This window comes from Tachysurus vachellii, chromosome 10 (genome assembly GCF_030014155.1).
Source record: "Tachysurus vachellii isolate PV-2020 chromosome 10, HZAU_Pvac_v1, whole genome shotgun sequence".
Lineage (NCBI taxonomy): Eukaryota > Metazoa > Chordata > Actinopteri > Siluriformes > Bagridae > Tachysurus > Tachysurus vachellii.
The window spans coordinates 10096180-10115896 of NC_083469.1; the positions used below are offsets into that span (position 1 = coordinate 10096180).

The following is a 19717-nucleotide window of genomic DNA, read 5'->3' on the forward strand; positions in this document are numbered from 1 at the left end:
ATGATGTGAATTTAAAAAGTAGTTTCTGGAATCTCTTAGCTGCTTTATTACCAGGTTATTCGAGTTTTAATAGGTGTTTAGAAGGTATAGAAAGCTTCACTTGAAGGAAAATACTTGCTTAAGATAGAAACCAGAGTTGGTTCCTGATTATTTCTGTCTCGCTGTGTATTTATGGTTCGTCTACCTCCCATTGCTTTGCCCAGGTTTCTAGCAGTTAATCAGCATGCATGGACATTTGCATTTATATCACCTGTTTGTATCAAAGCAAATCATGTCTGATTTTTTCAGGGTAGCACTGCACCTCTTCATAGTCTTGCATTGGTTTTCTGCTGGGAGAGTATCTGAGATCTAAACTTGCCACAGCCATCAATAGAAATCCACTCAATGTACTAACTCTTTGTAAATCACCCACAACACACCCACCAGCTCTGGATACGGTTTAGCAGATTCCACTCACAAATCAGCCTCTTTATTTAAAATGTTAGTAAATCTGGCACCTAGTTTCAGGGCCAATCATGCATTGCTCATCAAAATGAACACAATCCCAAACATTGCTGCTTTGCTATAAACATTCCACATTATGAACTGCTGTTTTAATACACACATACACAATATACACAACACTATATTCCCAGTCCATAAGTGGTAGTTGTTTTTTTTGTCTAAATCACCACTAACAGGACTGATCTAAGTGCTCACTGGCCTCCATTTAGCATTCACATTTTAAAAGTGGTCCCTAATGCCACTGACAAATTAGTAAATGTGATGATAAGTACAACCACATTCTTACGCTTACACAAACACTTACCATGTTCACTTTAGTCTCGAGTGAACACTGTTAGAGTGCGCTATGTTTGTTCGACTCAGAACTGACTGGCGCTGCTCGGGTCACACTGGAGGAGGCGGACGATCGAGGGGTCGCTCCGGGCTCCTTTAATAAACTCCTCCAGAGAAATCTTTCCTATAAAAGCACACAGAAGCTTTAAAGTTTGCTACGCCTATTAAATAATCACTCTGCAATTATGGTATTGTACAGGGCTACAATTTACAAATGAGGCATAATTAATCACTCTTTTTTTTTTTGTTTTTTTTTTAAAATCTGATTGCTCTTCAGATGCCCTAGATTAGTAATTCTGTATGGCGGTTCTCTGATCACATCAAATCTGGCTATAATAACAGAGTCAAGTCTTTATTCTTAAACATTATGTCTTGGAATTACTCTCAATGGGCTGTGCTGTTATAGGAAAACTTCACCTCAACAGTAAGAGATTCAATGTAGAATATCACTGAAATCATTTTGGGTATACACCAGAGTGCATTAAGGACTAGGCTACAGTACTATACTTATTATTTCCTGAAACCAATAATGAACTAATGAACAGATTCTGTCTGAGGTCAGGTGGAGGGCAGGACAGTAAGAATAATGAAGCACAATGTTTTTTCCCCCCACTCTCTTTACCATCTTTATTGGTGTCCATCTGTCTGAAAATCTTATCAGTTCTCTTCTCTGGAGTGGACTCGTCCTCTGGCATCTTCATCACAGATGAAACCATCTTATAGATTGCCTAAAAGAAAAAGTAAACATGTTAACCTAATCAAATAAATAAAAGTATATGCATTACTGTTTACTACAAGTTAGTAACTGTCTTTAAATGTGGATTGCTCATAATTCTGTAACACTTATTTTTATTATTATTATTATTTTTTTGGTGGTGTCAGGATCCAGCCAGGACTTTTGGCCACGTGCTTTTATTTATGTTCTGTGTCACGTGTCTTCCCCGCCCTTGTTTACTCCTTCCCTTATGTTGTTAATTGTCATTAGTATTTAACCGTGCCACGTTGCCTATGGCAGCGCAGAATCCTCGTCATTATCCCTCGTCCTTTGTCCTGTCTAGTTTCGTCTGTGTTTCTGTTCTGTGTATATTATTTATTAAACCTGTTTATTTGAGCTATCCTGTATCTGGGTCTGTCTTTCCCCTTTCCGATGTGACAGGTGGTGGTGGTGTCGGTTGGGGTATATGGCAAGACAACATTAATAGATGATATACTAATTAATTAGTGCAGGAGTTTTTAATGTATACTCAGACTAATGGGATTTTTAAATCTGTTTAGATAGATAAGAGAGATAAAATAAGATAGATAAGATAGATAGATAAGATAAGATAAGATAAGAGATATATATAGACTGGTTCTTTACTATTCATGACTTCTGTAAGCATACGTTCAAATTCTACAGGATTATTTATATTTTATTAATTTTCTGCGTCACTAAAGCTTACATGTGACACATACAAAAAAATAAATAAAAAATGCACAAATGTAGCTTAACATAGGAAACAGCAGATAAAGTCATTAAAATTAGTAGTTTAACGTACACAATGTGGAACTTGCTTACTTATTTACTGACCCAACTGTGAAGTCATACGATAAACATCTAAATCAAAATATATACATGTTTATTATGTTTAGTATTTTGTGCCCAGGACCTCGTACCATGCGATAACTAAGACAAAATATTGGTTAAAAGTGTTTTTGGACAGTTTAGTTAAGTATTAAGATAGTTAAGTATTTTTATTTTAAGTTATAGATCAGCATCTTAAATTTGTCACAGCAGTATTATAAATTTTCACCTGGAATTATGGTCAAAAAGGTGTTAACCTCATAAACCTTATCATTGAAGGATACTTTATTAGTTACTTATTGAGACTACTGTTAATAAGAACCTTATAAAAAAAATACACAGCACTTGATCTTACAAATCAAGTTCTACAGTATTTTTGTCTGTGTCCACATTCAAAATGAACTTTATTGTTGTCTGAGTATTTAGAAATAAATTGCAAAGGTGACGATGCTCTTAATGTGTAAACTAGTAAAATAGTGTTTTAGAGTTTTGCTAGCTATAACATCAAATCTTTGATTCAAAATCTCTTAACTCCAGATGAAACCTTATAAAGACTACGGTCATGATTTGTCTACAAGACACAGATTAAAGATCATTTTAATCAGATTATAGATTCAGATAAATTGAAGTGTGTTATTTCTGAAACATCTCAAACTTTGCAAGAGAAAAAGCAGGTCTGCTCTGACCTGTACAATTTCCAGCATCTCTGCTCGGCTTATGTAACCATTGCCGTCCAGGTCATACATGCTAAAGGCCCACTTCAGTTTCTGCTCCAGCTTTCCTCGTGACGTCACACTCAGCGCGATGATGAACTCTCTGAAGTCGATAGTCCCATCACCATTAGTGTCGAACGTTCGGAAGACGTGTTCTGCAAATTTGGAGGCGTCTCCGTATGGGAAAAAATTGGCATAAATTTTTTTGAACTCGTCCACCGTGAGGTGACCTGTGGGACAGTCCTTCAGGAAGCCCTTATACCACTCCTGCAGCTCATGCTCACTGAACTCGGTGTTCTCGCGCAGATCGTTGAGCACCTCCGGCCGCAGCTTGCTGTTCTGTTTCCCCATGACTTCCAAATAATCGAATGCCTCTCAAGCCTTTCTCTCTTCTTCCGTCTCTCTTTCTCTCTTTTCACAGTGCTTGATTATATTCAGTTGTCTTCCTCTTATCTCCTCACACCTCTTACTCTGTCCAATGACCAGTGAGCAGAGAGACAGTCAATGTCAGCATATCGTGTGGAATAAGAAGATAAAGTGTAAGTAGATGGTACAAAAACACTTGTTTCTTACTACAGGTGCCCGAATTTGCTATTCATTTTAAAAATGATTTAAAAATGTGCTACATTTAACACGGCAGAGAAACAAAAATCCTAAATGGTTTCAAAATTGCAATTTAGTTTGAAAATTACAGTTATGGCTTCAGAAAACAGATTTAAAAAAGAATACATAAAAACATAATGCTATGCTAATTCAAACTAAGCCCTAATGCATCCAACAGAGCAAATATTTCTTTTTCTCTTGTCATTTAATTATAATGCTCTCAAGTCATTATTTAAGCAGGAGTGATGGACATTTGGAGAGGTTTCAGTCATAAAATCAGTTTAAATTGCTTTATGTAAATTTAAACCTTTAAATAATTCATCAGCTAAAGTTTGAATAATAATAATAATAATAAAGTTTTGCATGTATTTGGTATTTAAAAATATAAATGCATCTACGTTCATTTATTGCCAGACCACCATAATAGATTGGTTCCGATTCATTATATATTCCTTATTTTCATTTCAGATTCCTGGTTTTGTGCTGAAATGCTGCATCTGACCTTTAGGTGTTTGCTATAGTGCAAAAACACTGTACAGGTTAGTATAAAAAAAGCCCTGAGAGGTAACTAGGTTTGTTTAGCTAGGCTTATTGATGACTGCAGCCTTGTTCCAAATTGCTAACCCCACTGTGATGAAATTATATGCATCCCACAGGCCTTGCTCTCAGCGCTATCAAAAACATCCATTTCCTGCTTCATGTAACAAAGAGGACTTGGCTGGATTTAATGGATGCATGTGCAGAGGTTTATTGGATACACAGAGGTAGCTGGGTAACCAGAAAACAATAGTGAAAACACAGAGCAGGATTCAAAGTGCAAGAAACAATCCACTACCCAAAACATGAGTAATTCAGATGCCAAAAGGTCAAAACCAAGGTAAAATAAATCAATACTGTAAAGCATACTGAATACATTATCAATTTATTTCACCGGTTCTAAATGGTAATCCTGGTAATAATGATACAAATTTGTGGCTTGTTCTGGTGTTGCACAGTCTGTGTCAATGTACGCCATTCATTCATTCACCCATTCATTCATTCATTCATTCATTCATCTATCCCTCCATCCAATCTTTAATAACAGCTTCCTCCTGGTCTATCCCGGTATCACTAGGTGCGAAGCAGGAGATTTCACACCAGATGTCACGCCCATCATTCACCAATCATGTCATTCACAACTCAAAGTCAAGTAAACATACTGTAACCAATCCATCTGCTTGCATGATTTCAGACAGTGTGAGGAAACCACAGAAGTCGGAGTTATCCCGCATGGACACACGGATAACATGTACAGACATTAAAATAAACCTAAACTGTATGTACAGCAGTAACACTACCCTCTGCACTGCCTGACTTGTTTGTGATTCCAAAAACAATATCAGAAAGCAAAGTTTTAAAGCTGTACTACCACAATGCAGGATCATACAGTAAATCAAGCAACACAAACCTTAGTTTAGCATATTCCTTATGTGCCTAAAACACTAGCAGCTCAATACATTAAATTTAATTTGGCATCATTACTAATTTTCAATCCCTTACAGAAGAAAATGGTTTAACTATGAGACGATATGTAAACTATGGATATTATTTATGACATCAAAATGGTATTATGATTGTTCTTTATAGTGTTACACCTTAGTATTCTTAGTACAAGTCTATTTTTATATTGATTTTTATTTTTACCTGTATGTTACGGTCTGACCTAGACCAGGTCGTAACAATAGTGATTATGTTTTACATAAAATTCAATCTTTATAGCACTTTCAATCGACATAAAATATCCTGAATATTTAGATATAAATACAACATTTAAATAAATATTTATATATACGGTATATTTTTTTAATGATCCCTAATAAGCCATAGGTGACTGTGAAAAAGAAGAAAGAAAAAAACTCCCCAAGATGTTTTAAAAAAAGAAACCTTGAGAGGAACCAAAATCTAGTTTTAACATCAACTTAATTTTGTCCAAGTTATCAACTGTTCACTGATGGAGACCCTGCTGATAATCTGTTTGTTGCAATTGCAGTACAAAGTCATCTCTATGGTTTCTAAGTGGTTTTATCCACAGTAATATTATCTATCTACAGGCGTCCATGCAGGGCCAATCCTCTAAGAAGAGCAGCCTCCAGGTGATGAAAACTCCTACCGGACATAAATCTTTTACATATTTAACCATGATACATTTGATCTCAGTTAACTGTTGTTATACTCTTGTCTATGACACTTACCTGGTTTACTTTGGGATTTAGAACAGTTTTGTTACTCTTATGATATTGCTGTAGTGAGCGATATAGTTGAAAGACAATGGTTGATGTTCTTTTATTATATGAGGAAAGAACTTCTACTGTCAAATCTAAATAAAGCATTATATTTGTTCATAAATAAGAATTTTAATATAAAAAGAAGAACATAAAAACACATAAAAAGGTTCAGGGTTGGATCTTGGGCTCAGGTTACTATCACATGGGTTCCTGCATTTTTTCTGGGTTCCTCTCACTATCCAAAAGCAGGCCCTGTTGGACCAGCTATGTTAGCTCTAGGTGTGCATGAGTGTATGGATGTGTGTGCAAGGTGAACTCAGAAGGACAGCATTCCATCTGAAGTTTATTCTCCGGACTCAAGCCCAGAGTTCCCAGGATAGGCTCCAGCCATGATTTCTTGTTTGTTAGTTTGTTTTACTTTCTAACTGCAAGTCTGTATTAAGGTTATTTATCTTGCTCTATAAAACATAGCAAAAGGACTAGGAAAGTCTAGTATAGCGGAACTGGACAAAGTTGCCTAAGGAAAACACGGTCAGTTAAAAACTGAAAACTTTTACCCATGCCTTACTGGCCATAAATAGAGCCATTGCCTGAGGAAGGAAAAGAGAAAAAAAAAAATCAATATCTCTTCACACACGGGGGAAACTGAAACTCAGACTGAAGTTTCAGTAAGTTGGAGGTCATTAATATATCATAAGAGCATTAGCTAACCAGACAGAAGCAACATGGACAAATGGATAAATATGGTTGCATTAACAAATATAGTGATCTGCATTTAACAACAGCATCTAATCTTCTTATAGGAACTAGTCTTGAAAATGATTCATTTTTTCATTATTCATCCTATGGTTATTATTTTTTGCTGTATTCAGGGCTGACACATCACATTAGAGGAGACAGATCCATATCTACTGAAAATACACAATGTTGATAGCCAACGTTTTCAAAATGGTAAAGATTGCACTTAAATGATATCCGCGTTACCACAGGTTTCCATCTTTAAACTGACCACCATAAATTCAAAGAATCTTACAAGCCAAAACCCAATCGAGACACACGCATGTGCACACAGACACACAGGTTGCAAAAGCAGATGCTGCATCAAAGTAAAGTGCCAAGATCTGAGGCACATTAGTCTCTCACCTGATAGTGAGAGAAATACCCTCCAACTGCCACAGCCAAACTAAACACACCTTCATACACACGCAAAGCTTGCATCAGTGACAGTAATCCCTCTCATTACTCATTTAGCTAGACTTTCACTGTTCATAGAGCCTCTGGAGCCATGATATACTGTGCCATGTTTACCTGTTTGTGTCATCTGTTTTCAGGAATGCATCTGCAATAATATCTATTCAAACTCACGGTGAATGATGCATTATAAAATTCAGTGGACAAGATATTTTGGAAACTAACAGGCCGAAGACTAGAGTGAGAGATTATACCAAAGCTTCTCTGCTGCAAACAGATCCCCCATCTGGCAAAATGAAGGGAGAAATAGTGAATATTGATCAGAAGATGAGATGCATCCAGGGGAATGGAGTTAATTGCAGAAATCGCAGCTCCTTGCTGTCAAAAGCTCTTAAAGTTGATGACACTAATAGCACTGCAGGCTACCTCATGGAGTATGAAACAAACATTTCATCCACATCACTGTGCATGAAATGACTTTTCACTTTAATTAAATTTCAAATAAAGGGAATTTTGATTGCAATTGCTTAAAAAAAATTACATTTATTCTGACATCTGTATCTGAAAAACATTATTTTTCATGATGGCTGAAATATATACACATAGCGATTGGTTAATATGGAAACAAATCATACGTTAGGGTTATAGAAAGAAAAAATAAGCATCATGATGCACTTTATGACTGCACCATCATGAGCTCCCTTGAGCGTCACACTGCTACTGAACGGCAATCTGTATTAATGAACGCCAACTATGAAAACGTAAATGCTTTTCTTGCTGACCCTGTTCCTGTCACAAAGCCACTGAGAAAAGTCTTTATCTCGTTTAGTCTTTATCTCATTTAGTCTTTCTGAACTTATTGAATCAATGTCATTGTCCTCATACTGATTCATAAAGGGACAATGAAGAACAACAGGATGTGGGAAAAACTGCCCACCCCAAATATCCTGTGGGTTTATGGGTAACAATAGACTATACCTTTTCCGGCTGTTGACTTAACTTAAATCACTGACTCCAACAGGGAAGGAAGGAGTTATTGAGAAGAGATCACAATACCTCGAAGAGGATGTCGAAAGATATATTCACATATACCTCAATCCTGAGATTGTGTGCAAGTAAATAATTATTAATTAGTTTATTCGCAGTAGTAGTCCTCATGTACAGTATACCTTCTATACCAAACTATACCTTCACACACGTTTCATAATCTGCCTGTTAGCTAATGATCAAGTTAATAAATCTTGAAGGTGTGAAGTTCCTGCTTTTCTTTTCCAAAGTCGGCTTTCTTCGGCTCTAAATACACGGTTATTAAATGCTACTGCAGCAGAACACACAAGGCTCTTGAGACTGCAGATAGACCTTCCACTCCCACAAGTCTGACAGTGTGAAAAGATTCTGTGTTCCAGTGGAGGTGTGGGAAGTGCTTGTGTGTTTGGGAATGCTCAAACCAATGAAAAATGAAAGTTTAGTAATTATGAAAACAATTACAATTTGCAGTCTATATATCCACTCAGATGAAAAAATCTGATTTGAAAATATAAATTATTATATATATAATTATAATTATGTACATTTTATTTTCTTTTTATTTGGAGATGATCTGATTTTTAGTCTCACTAGCTACAATCTCAGTCGTAATACAGTCAGCTATACGTTTTCTTCATTCTTCAAGTGTGTCTCATTAATTATGTCAATATAAACATGTGAATTTTAGGCAAGATGATAAGATTGAAGTGTGATCTGAAGCATAAACCTTAGATAAAAGAATAATGTCAAAATGCTTAAAGAAATAATCAAACACGTTTCTGTCGAATATCAACTGCACATATAGTGTACGTGTTATTACTACAGAAAATAATGTTTCCCTGTGATGAAAAAAGAACTGATTTTACAAACATCTCAAAGAATTGAACGGTGAGTTTTTGTTAATTTCTTTTCAGATGGAACTACTTTTACATCTAGGGACGAATTTGTAATGACTAACCACAAAAGTGCCTGAGTTTCCCCAACTCCAAAAATGAAGTGATGTAGTGAGGTGTCAACAGTGCTAACAAGAAAGGGAGAGAGAGAGAAAAAAAAAACTACAAAGCTCTAGCAGACATCAGTGGATGAGAAATTTCAACTGTGTGCCAAAAATCGTGAGAAAAGGGTGGGGGGAAAAATAAATAAAAATAAATAAATAAAAATCACACCACTAAATAAAGCCAATACTAATAATAATAATAATAAGCAGGTCCTCAATTTTGTTAACAACCAAAGAGATATTAGTCCAGCCTTCATGATTTCTAGTGACTCATAATATATTTGCTCCCAAATTCACAGGTCACAGTTTACCTAAATAATGTCAGTGCAAAGCAAAAATAACTGCAAATACAAGTCTTTCATGTCACCAATACTTTCTGTAGCAAAGAGTCAGAATTAAAAACGTAACAGATAAAATAAAATCTTCACTACTCTGGATTCTTCTTACCAGTTCTGCTCAGAACTGCTGTTGGAATTTTGGATAAAACCTCAACATTACCTTTGCCAAGATGTTCACTCATGTCTATCTCATCCTTGTCTCATTTTATACTTTTTGGATTCCTGAAGGTTTTTGGTCTGTAATAGCTCTTCATTGTGGCAATGAACTCCCTCCCACACACAGGCTGTTACACCACGCGAGAGGAACCCAAGCTGTCAGCTCTTTCTCTTTCTCCCGCTCAGCCTCTCACTCATAACTCACCACGTGTGGCCTTCATTGGAGATACTCCGACTGTATAGGTGGTGTGTTTATTTAAAAAAAAAAAAAAATTTAATAATATAGGTGACTGCTGTGAAAAGAAAACTTTTTTCTCTCTCTGGCAAGCTTGACACCTTAAAGTATTACAAAAGACTGTGAAAGAAGCCCACGTATGTACGAACACTAGGCACTTTTTCCCCTCACAACTCTCGCTTTTCAGAAATAGACTTTATTAAGCTGAAGAAACTGAGCTTCAGCCAAAAGACAAATTGCATTACAGGGTATTATGTAATAGATTTACAGTAACGTGACCTGAAATGCATCATTATTATATTCTAAAACAGGAGTAAATAACATGCAGCTTTTAATGAACGGTGATGTATTCGACTGAACAGCCATTCATCAACAGTGTTACAAGAACTGGATGCTACCAGCCATATGTTCACATCAAACAACAATAGCTTCACCCCCTCCTCCCCCCCTTCCAGTTCCCTTTAGCAATTTCTTTCACACCATCTGGTCCCAGAGAAAAAGAGAGAGAGAGAGAGAGAGCATGAGATCTAGAGAGAGAATAAAGCTACAATTCAGTCAAAGTTCTCATCACTAATGCATGTCCTCAGGTATTCACTCAACCAGGTCACACAATGGAGTGAAAGTAACCTGACCAGGCCTCAGGACTACACCGCATGGTGGACACACACACACACACTCACACACACATGGCATTGAAATACTGAAAATATTATTCAGGTGTTTATTGTGGCTTACATCAGCATGATATATGTAAGTCAGAGTTGTGCTTTGGGATTAAAATAACTAACACCCCTGGTAAATATAGACCACACCCATCACCATCAGGTATGTAAAATCCTTCACATACAAAAACACTGACAGTAGTATTGGTCGTACTGAAGTCATAAGTTGCCACCTTTGCTACAAATCAGTTCGTGAAATTTCCACAAATGCTAGCTATATGAAATTTTAAGTTACATAATGGTGAAATAGAAGCTTCTAGAAGCTCGAACAGCTCCCCCACAAAGTGATAGACCACGCAAACTCAGAGTGGGCTGCAGAGTGCTGAAGCATGTAAAAATCGCCTACCTCTTTTTAAACACTGACTACAGAGCTGTACACTGCCTCTGAAAGCAAACATCAGCACAAGAACTGTGCGTCGGTAGTGCTCTATGGCCGAGCAGCTAGACACAAGACTAAGATCACAGTGTGCATTGGAGTGGTGTAAAGCATGCAGCCACTGTACTGGAAACATGTTCTTGGGTGTGATGAATCACACTTTTATTTCTAGTAGTCTGATAGACGAGTCTGGGGTGTGAGGATAACGATACCTTCTGAAAAGTCAACGGTAAAGTTTAAGTAAGGGCAGTGGAGGGATCACAGTATGGAGTTGTTTTTCAGGGTTTGACCCCTATACTTCCAGTAAAGAAGAAAACGTTTATAGCACACCATAAAAAAATGATAGTTTAGACAATTGTATGCTTCAAACTTTTCTAGGCCTTTTCCTGTTCCGGTATGACTGCGCCCCTGTGCTCAATACAAAGTTCATAAAAAGGACATAGTTCATAAAGCTCCAGTTGCCTGCAAAGAGTCCTGACCTCAACCCCACCAAACATTTAGCATAAACTTGATTGTCACATTCGAGCCAGTCCATAACATTCATTATAAGTGCAATCAATACCATGTTAATGCACATAGCTTTGGAATAGGATGTCCAGCAAGACTGTGCACATGTAATGGTCAGAAGTCCACATACTTATGATCAAAAAATTTTTAACATAAAGTATGACACAACCAAGTCTTAACCTAAAATGGTAACAAATCAGGTACTGCAGGATTGCAGATTAATCCCATTTCAAACCAGAAGCAAAAACCAGTGTTCACACAACATTTATGTTTCTTTATTCACTGGTTTAGGATATAGAACATAGTACACTTAAAAAAATATTAAAGGAAAACTTCAAAGTATAACACTTTAGTTTCTGTGCTATATATATATATATATATATATATGTATATGTATATGTATATGTATACATATATATAGAGCGACTATATATATAGTCGCTGTCGGGCGGAATCCTCGTATCTCCAAAACCGTTATTTTTCAGGAAGTTAAAAAAAACGCCGTACCTTATCTGCAGTGCACAGGGTTTAGTCCGCGTTGCAGTGGATTGTCTTGCGCTAAATTCCTGTCCTCAGACGAGCACCAGAACTAGCGGGGGTCAAGATTTTTTTTTCTTTGAGCCCAGTGTTTTGAAGACATTTACCTCAGAAGACGTGTTGATTCGTTGCGACTCTTCTTGAGGAGAAATATGCCACGAAGCTCTCCCGCGGAGTGAGGAACAGGTGGACAGTTGAAGTGTCCAATGGAGTTATGAGATTTGCCCTCAAGCTATTTTCAAGACTTTAGATTGGTTAATAACTTGCAAAAATAACAGACCCACGTGGGGACTGACCAATAGCATCGATATGTGAAAAAATATGAAATTGACAAAATTTGGACATACGAGGTTTCCGCCCGACAGCGACGATTATATATATATATATATATATATATAAAATGAGGCAGAGTGCCATGTTTAAATAGAATTTAATCCAGTCAGATTTTCAAAAATCCCATCCACAAATATCAATGTTTTTTGTAGGCTATTCAGCTACATCTGTGCATATCCTAGTATTTTACTCTTGTACAATATTAGATGTAACACTGACATAATAGTGGTGTTCTCTTTATTCAGCAAAAATCCTGAGATTTATTAAAGACAAACATGAAAAAAAGAAATCATCTTTAACCAGGTAAACAGCTAAAAGCTGAAGGTTAACCTCAAGGGATCATGTACACTCCTGGCTCTACATTTCCACCTATTCACATTGATGTGGCAGGTGGCACAAGCTCTACATTGTTAGCCTGATTTGATTATGCAAGCAAGCAAAGCTTTGAGCAAAAGCTCATCGGGATTTCAGGATATTGAGGCAAACCGCAGTGTGCAAGACAGGACAATAGGAGTCATTAACAATAACCACCAACTCATGATGGCCATGATGGTGCAAAATCCGGGGTTGTAGACAAATAAATGTATATGTTTAAAACATATACATTTTTCCATCATCATATTCAAACTACTATTTAAAAGAATTGCAATTAAGAAGTTCAAGACCTTTCAGCAATATTTATGCAGAGTCTGAATCAAACCATTAGCTGATCTTGACCTGATAGTTGATTAGAACACAGCTCAGCTCATGTAATTACTGCTGATTAGCCCTCCTTCTGGTAAGATTAAAGCCAGATATTTAATGAATATTGTGATCCTCATTTCAGTACAATTCAATCTCTAAAAATATTCCTCTTCCCGGCGTAAAATATGTAAATTAATAACTATAATTAGGTCCATTCAATTGCTCATTCACAAAAAAAATCAGTCATGTAAACAGCCTGACACATGGAGCTCCTCGTAAGCTGATCAACACCTCAGACAAGAAAAATCCACCCACCATTTCCAGCACTGCCTGAAAAAAAAATCAGCCATGTCTGATCCCTGTTTCCTGCCAGAGCAGCATGGAGAAGCTCCCTTTCTATAAATGACTGCACAGAAACCCTGACAGAGGAAGAGTGACGCCTTGTCTGGTGGTGTATGGGTGTGTATACGTGCAAAATATATAGCTTCCTGTGGCCTGTGGTAGCCTAGTGGTTAAGGTGTTGGCTACATATCGGAAGGTTGTGAGTTCGATCCCAGGTCCACCAAGCTGCCACTCGTTGAGCCCTTTATTGCTTAACCCTTTATTGCTCAGTTGTGTGTGTATATATATATATAATATATATATATATATATATAAAAATTAGATAAATGTAAGTCATTCTGGATAAAGGGCGTCTACCAAATGCTGGAAATGTACTTATTGGCTAGTAATTATTCAATCAATGTTCTAAATGAAGTCCAATTTCTTTTTGTTATTTACTATGCCTTACATTTCCTTCTTTTTTTCTTATTTCTGTGCTGTTCATATAAACCAAGATATCTATCTATCTATCTATCTATCTATCTATCTATCTATCTATATCTATATCTATATCTATATCTATATATATATATATATATATATATATATATATATATATATATAAAAAAAACTGCTGAGAGCTCCAAATATCAGCCATCTGTATTTGAATTTAAAACCGACTACTAACCCAAAGCTGTAGAAATGTCAGCTCTGTCAGCATGGTGTGTGATCCTGGCTCTGACAGTTCCTCAACCTCTGCAATATATTTCAAAGAAAATGTAGTTGGTTCCATCAGTCCCAATGCACATCTCTAGTATCAACCATGCAATACAATCTAATGGTTTATTTCCTATTGGAAACTAGATATATACCTGTTTAGGAGACATTGTCTATTCAGTCTAAATGTATCTGGTTACATCCCTAGACTATTTGTCTTTTTTTAAAGTGCATGTGGATTTATTCCTTAATACTTCCTTGCACATGTTATTTGGCCAATATACCAGTACACTTAAAAGAAACAAAAACTTTGCACTTGCTTGTCAGGCTGCCTGTAAGAGAATAGCGTGTTTATGACTCAGCAGGAATAAATGTCATTTCCCCACACACAGCGCAGGGCAGGCCTGACACTCTCCTTGTCCAGAAGTTTACTGTAGTTCTCCACTGCACACATGCTGGCTGCTTAATCATTCACACACACACACACACATACACACACAGTTTCCTGCCTGCAAAATATCCTCAAGCATGATGTGAGCATTTTTTTGACATTGACATGAAGGCTGTTGTTTTAAATGTTAACGGGCAGCAACCCAAAATCCATAGTGCATCTTAGTACTAAGCAAGCAAACCATTACTATTAACAACAATAAACCCACAAACCCATATATAAATCTGCATCATCATCATCATCACCACCACTAATCAACAGTAACTTAAAAGTAGCCAGATCTGACTTGATTTCTATGAAACTCATTGAGCATGTGGTATGTTGACTGACAGCACAAAAGAAATCCTACATATGGACTCACATACCTTAAACAGAACTTGCAGCACAATGATCAGGTTCTAAGAGAATGACAGTATTGGTTCAGTACCAGATCATCATCGGTTAATGCTCGTCATGCTCGATATTCAGTTCTGATATTGATGTTGCCTTAAAAACAAAGTGGGTTTGGAAGATTTCTGAGAAACTTTACGGTTTATGGCACTCAATGACATTAACCCAAACAAATAGTACTAATTTATGTAAATTCTATTTCACTTAGTATAATAAGGTTTAACTTAATTATATTAATGTGAATAATGAATTGTAGAAATAACATTTTACAATCATTCATTCATTCATTCATCTTCTACCGCTTATCTGAACTACCTCAGGTTACGGGGAGCCTGTGCCTATCTCAGGCGTCACATTTTACAATCACATCTTATTAAAAAACTTGAACTGTAATTTGTTTTTACACATTTAAAAAGGAAATTATTGAGAAGGAAATTCTGAAAAGAATATTTAACGATGCACAACCTGACCAATCAGATTTGAGAATTCAACAGTTGAAGAAAACATTTTACTTCATTTTCTAGAGCAGCATGATTAATGGCAATTCAACTCTACTCAATTTCACAGAAAATAAAAAAACAAATCGAAATTCTGCATAAATAACATGCACTGGTGTATTTGACAGTAATGAGGGCTGGTATTCTCAGTTGGCTTGGTCTGAATGTTTTGAGATAAGAGAACTTTTTGCCAAAGTTAATTAACCAACCACATATGCCTCATTTAGCAGTATGCTAATGACTTCTACTGGTTTGATGTAAGACCAAAGCTACTCGGATGAGAAATGTGCCCTATTGTGTTGGGATTTCATGCTTTAGAATTTCAGCTCCAGACATAAGGTGTGTCTGCATGGCCACCAGCACCTCATGAAAGCTCAGACCTTAAAAGGCTTTTGCACATCTGTTCATTCAGATATTGTTTTCTCTCATTCTCTCTCTCTCTCTCTCATGCTCGCTTGCTCCCCCACTTTCTCTCGCTCAACCTCTCACTTGCTCATCCCCTCTCTTGCGCTCTCCCTCTCACTCTTGCCTACCCATCACCTCTCAAATCCATCCCTTCACAAATACATACGAGATGGAACTCGACATTTAGCTCACCACTTTTGAAAAAATGCAGGAGTACCAAGGAAAATGTATTCTGAGACAAACCAGGTCATAATTAAATTTCACCACAAGGTTTCTTTCTCTTTCAAGCCCTCCTTCCTCTGCTCACTTCCTCATGCTAATTCTTTACAGCTGCTGTAAATTGCACATATACAAACATATATAATTCCAGGTTACAGGAACAATGTATTTCTGAAATCTTACAGACAGCTATGACTGACAAGGAAAAGCACATGGTCATACATATGCACTCCTACTGGATATTGAGTCATAATATTCTATATCTAAAAATGGGCCTGAATTCATAATGGTTCCTGTTTTATTGGAGGACACTTTCATTTCTCCATAAAAAAGCAAAAAAGGGACTATAAGCTATTATATAAACTGTTTCTCCTTCTCTGACCAACAGTAAGATATGAATAGTAAGAAATGTGCAAAGTATAAAATAAAACAAATTCCTGTACCTGAAGTCTGTGATATGTAACAGGACTAAAACTGAAAAACATCCCTCAATTTACAGCAACCCTCCTGAGTTCACGTCCCCATTAAACGAGGTCATCAATTCATTATTTCCTTCAAATAGAAAGAAGACCTTTTGTCTCATTACACTCTTGTATGTTTAACGGCAGAATTATTGGCAAGATCCATGAAAATGTGGAAAACGTAAAATGAACATCATGAATAATAATTGAGATTCTAAAAATCATACAGTAACACTAGTTATATTTTGATACTTTAAAATTAAAAGTTCACATTTCTGAAAATGTCGATAATGCAATTATAGTCAGGTCTCAATTACATTCAAATTATATTCCCAGGAATATATATTTACATACTTTTACAGCATTTAGCAGACGCCCTTATCCAGAGCAACTTACACTTTATTTTATCTCATTTTTATATAACTGAGCAATTGAGGGTTAAGAGCCTTGCTCAAGGGCCCAGCAGTGGCAGCTTGGTGGACGTAGGATTCGAACTCACAACCTTCACGATTGGTAGCCCAAGACCTTAACCACTAGGCTACCACATCCCTAATATATATTTAGGATAATATTTAGGCACTCAACCCTTCCATGGGCAGGTGTGTGTTATTCAATCGTTATTTTACTGAGAAATAAGCAGATGAATTAGAATAAAGATTTTTTTTACTCCCAAATGTTGCATTTCCGTTTAGAATCTGCTGCTCATAATGACAGTCCCATGAGCTGGCACTGCCAGTGAAGTGAGCAATCATTATGCTGAAAAATCTAAACAAATCAATCACAGATCAATCACAGATAGAAACTCATTAGATAATGTCAAGTCAGGAAGACCAACTAAAACAGGAGAATTCATTCCCTGTTGAAGGGAAAAAAGCTTCATCACAACAACTGACTGGATCAAGAACACCCTACACATGGGCCAAAATTCACAAGAGTTCACTAGAGTAAATACAGAGGGTTTACAACAAGATGTTAAATGATGCTAACACTCAAAAACAGAAAGACCAGATTATAGTTTGCAGAAAAAAGGACATATGTTAAAAAAAAACATGTATCAGAATGATGGGAAGAGAAGAGCACAGACAAGGGCTTTCCATTGCTCATAATACTTTTTTAAGGCAAAGATGTTTCATGTTCTTAAATGGCCCCAGAACAACCTGGAGCTGCAGATTTCTGCGATAAAGCCCAGAAGAACATTACTAAGGAAGATACGTCATGTCTATTGGGTTCTAGATTTCATTGACTGCAAATGATCTGCAACCAAGTATTAAGTTTGTGATTGTTAATTTGTCATAATGATAACGTGGTGGCCCTTTTGTCATTGCAGGGACTTTACAGTCAGCCACATCACAGAGACTGTTCTCCTTGCTGTGGTCTGGCAAATGCTATCACAACATGAGAGCAAACAGAGCACTTCAGCAGAAGCTACTTTTCACAAACCATCTGTCTCAACGATGTGGATGAAACTTAGGTACAGACATATATTGCATAATGCATGATATATACATATATTACGTACAGATTAAATGCAGTATTGCACTTTTTTTTGCTTCTTGCCCTGAAAAATGTATTTAAAAAAAAGAAAAAACATCTATACACACACACACATGTACCTACATAATACTCATCTTGTCACACTGCCATCATCTCTGTGCCGTTGGCACCTTTCTGGTACGTTCCTACCTGTACACCTTTACCACTTGCTGTACTGCACATTACCTGTACTTGAATTTATTAAGCAGTTCACTGCAACTGGTTACAATTTATTTTATATAATACATTTATATTTGTCTTTATCTGATCATTTTCACTGAAGGAGAGATGCCTTTGAATACTTTTCGGGTGTATTTCTAAAGTTGGACACATCAACAGCCTGCTGGTTTCCTCCAAGTTTTTTTTTGCCTTAGATAAATAATAAGCTTAAATAGGAAAACAGAATGTTGGCTTCTACAAAGAAAAAGAATTCTACATAAAAAAAAAAATAAATAAATCGACCAAAAGAGAACAGGATTTATCCGTAATAAGCTTAGAAAAAAAAAATAAGCCTGGGAACATGAAGCTTGACAATTTTTTTTTTTTTGTAAACAAATACTGGTCTTATGGAAAATGTGTAACCAATACAAAAAACAGCACGTGCCTTACATTTCTTATGTGCTCGTGCTCTTACATTCATTGCAATATGTGAAGCATCTAATGCAACATAATTAACCAACAGGTCTAAGGAACATTTGTCGATCAATCACATGCATGTCATGTTTCAAATGTTGAAGCTGAATGTTTGAAACATGACATGCATTTGAATGATCTGCAAATAAAAGAATAACAAAGCAGTATTTTCCTTAATAATGTGCTGTAGGAAATACTATCCTTCACTACCGAGCAGCAGAGAGAACAGATATTTCGTAGAAGTCGAGTAGTTACTCACCAGCTCCACTTTGTCTGTTTAACGAGATGCAACTCGACGAAACCAGTGAAAAAACCTTGCAAACACACTTTTGCTACACCAAACGTGGGCACGTGCGCTATACGAAGTCCTTTATGGAAAGTCCAACAAAGTGCAAAGCCACAGAGGCGTGAAAAACAGGGCTGTGATAAGAGGTTTGAGAATGTCACAGACAGACAGAATGCGCTTCTCTGCTGCTGAATACTGAGGAACTGCCTCCTGCAATGGTCTCGCCAAGTTTAAACTGACGCCACATGGGTTAGGGGCGGAGAATGTGAGTCATGCAATCATCATCATCATCATCCTCTTCATCATCATCATCATCCAGGGTTTGATAAAGGGGGGATCCGGGAGCATCAGCTAGCCTTCTCAAAGTGGATCCCATAACAAACAGATGGGCTTCTGACTGAATGAATTCACTATCTCATTGCTTTAAACTCTTATCTTATTATAACCTCACATCATGGTACCAGCTTTTGACTTCACGTAAAAGTTTAAAGTCTGAAACACAGCATTAGAAGTAGAAATATGAAATAATTTGGCTATGGAAATTTCTGGATGGTGACATGGTGGCACAGCAGGTAACACTGCCATCTGACAGCCTCACAAGTTTTTAATTTTCTCCCCATGGCTGTGGAGGTTCCTCCAGGTTCTGTGGTTTTCTCCCATCTCCCAAAAAACATGCATGCAGGTGGATTGTCTATGGCACATTCCATGGTCATGTTCCCAG

The 19717-nt window shown here is 36.8% G+C and overlaps 1 protein-coding gene across 1 annotated transcript; it reads right to left on the reverse strand.

Annotated features, from left to right (window-relative positions):
• Window positions 1-427: 427 nt before the first annotated feature.
• Window positions 428-19244, reverse strand: LOC132852443 (hippocalcin-like protein 1). The gene is made up of 4 exons (XM_060879669.1): window positions 18970-19244; window positions 3088-3585; window positions 1460-1565; window positions 428-961 (listed from the first exon to the last, which is right to left on the reverse strand). Exons 2-4 carry the CDS (start codon window positions 3463-3465, stop codon window positions 864-866), a joined length of 582 nt encoding a protein of 193 aa, XP_060735652.1. The 5' UTR covers window positions 3466-3585; window positions 18970-19244; the 3' UTR covers window positions 428-863.
• Between the last annotated feature and the right edge of the window lie 473 nt (window positions 19245-19717).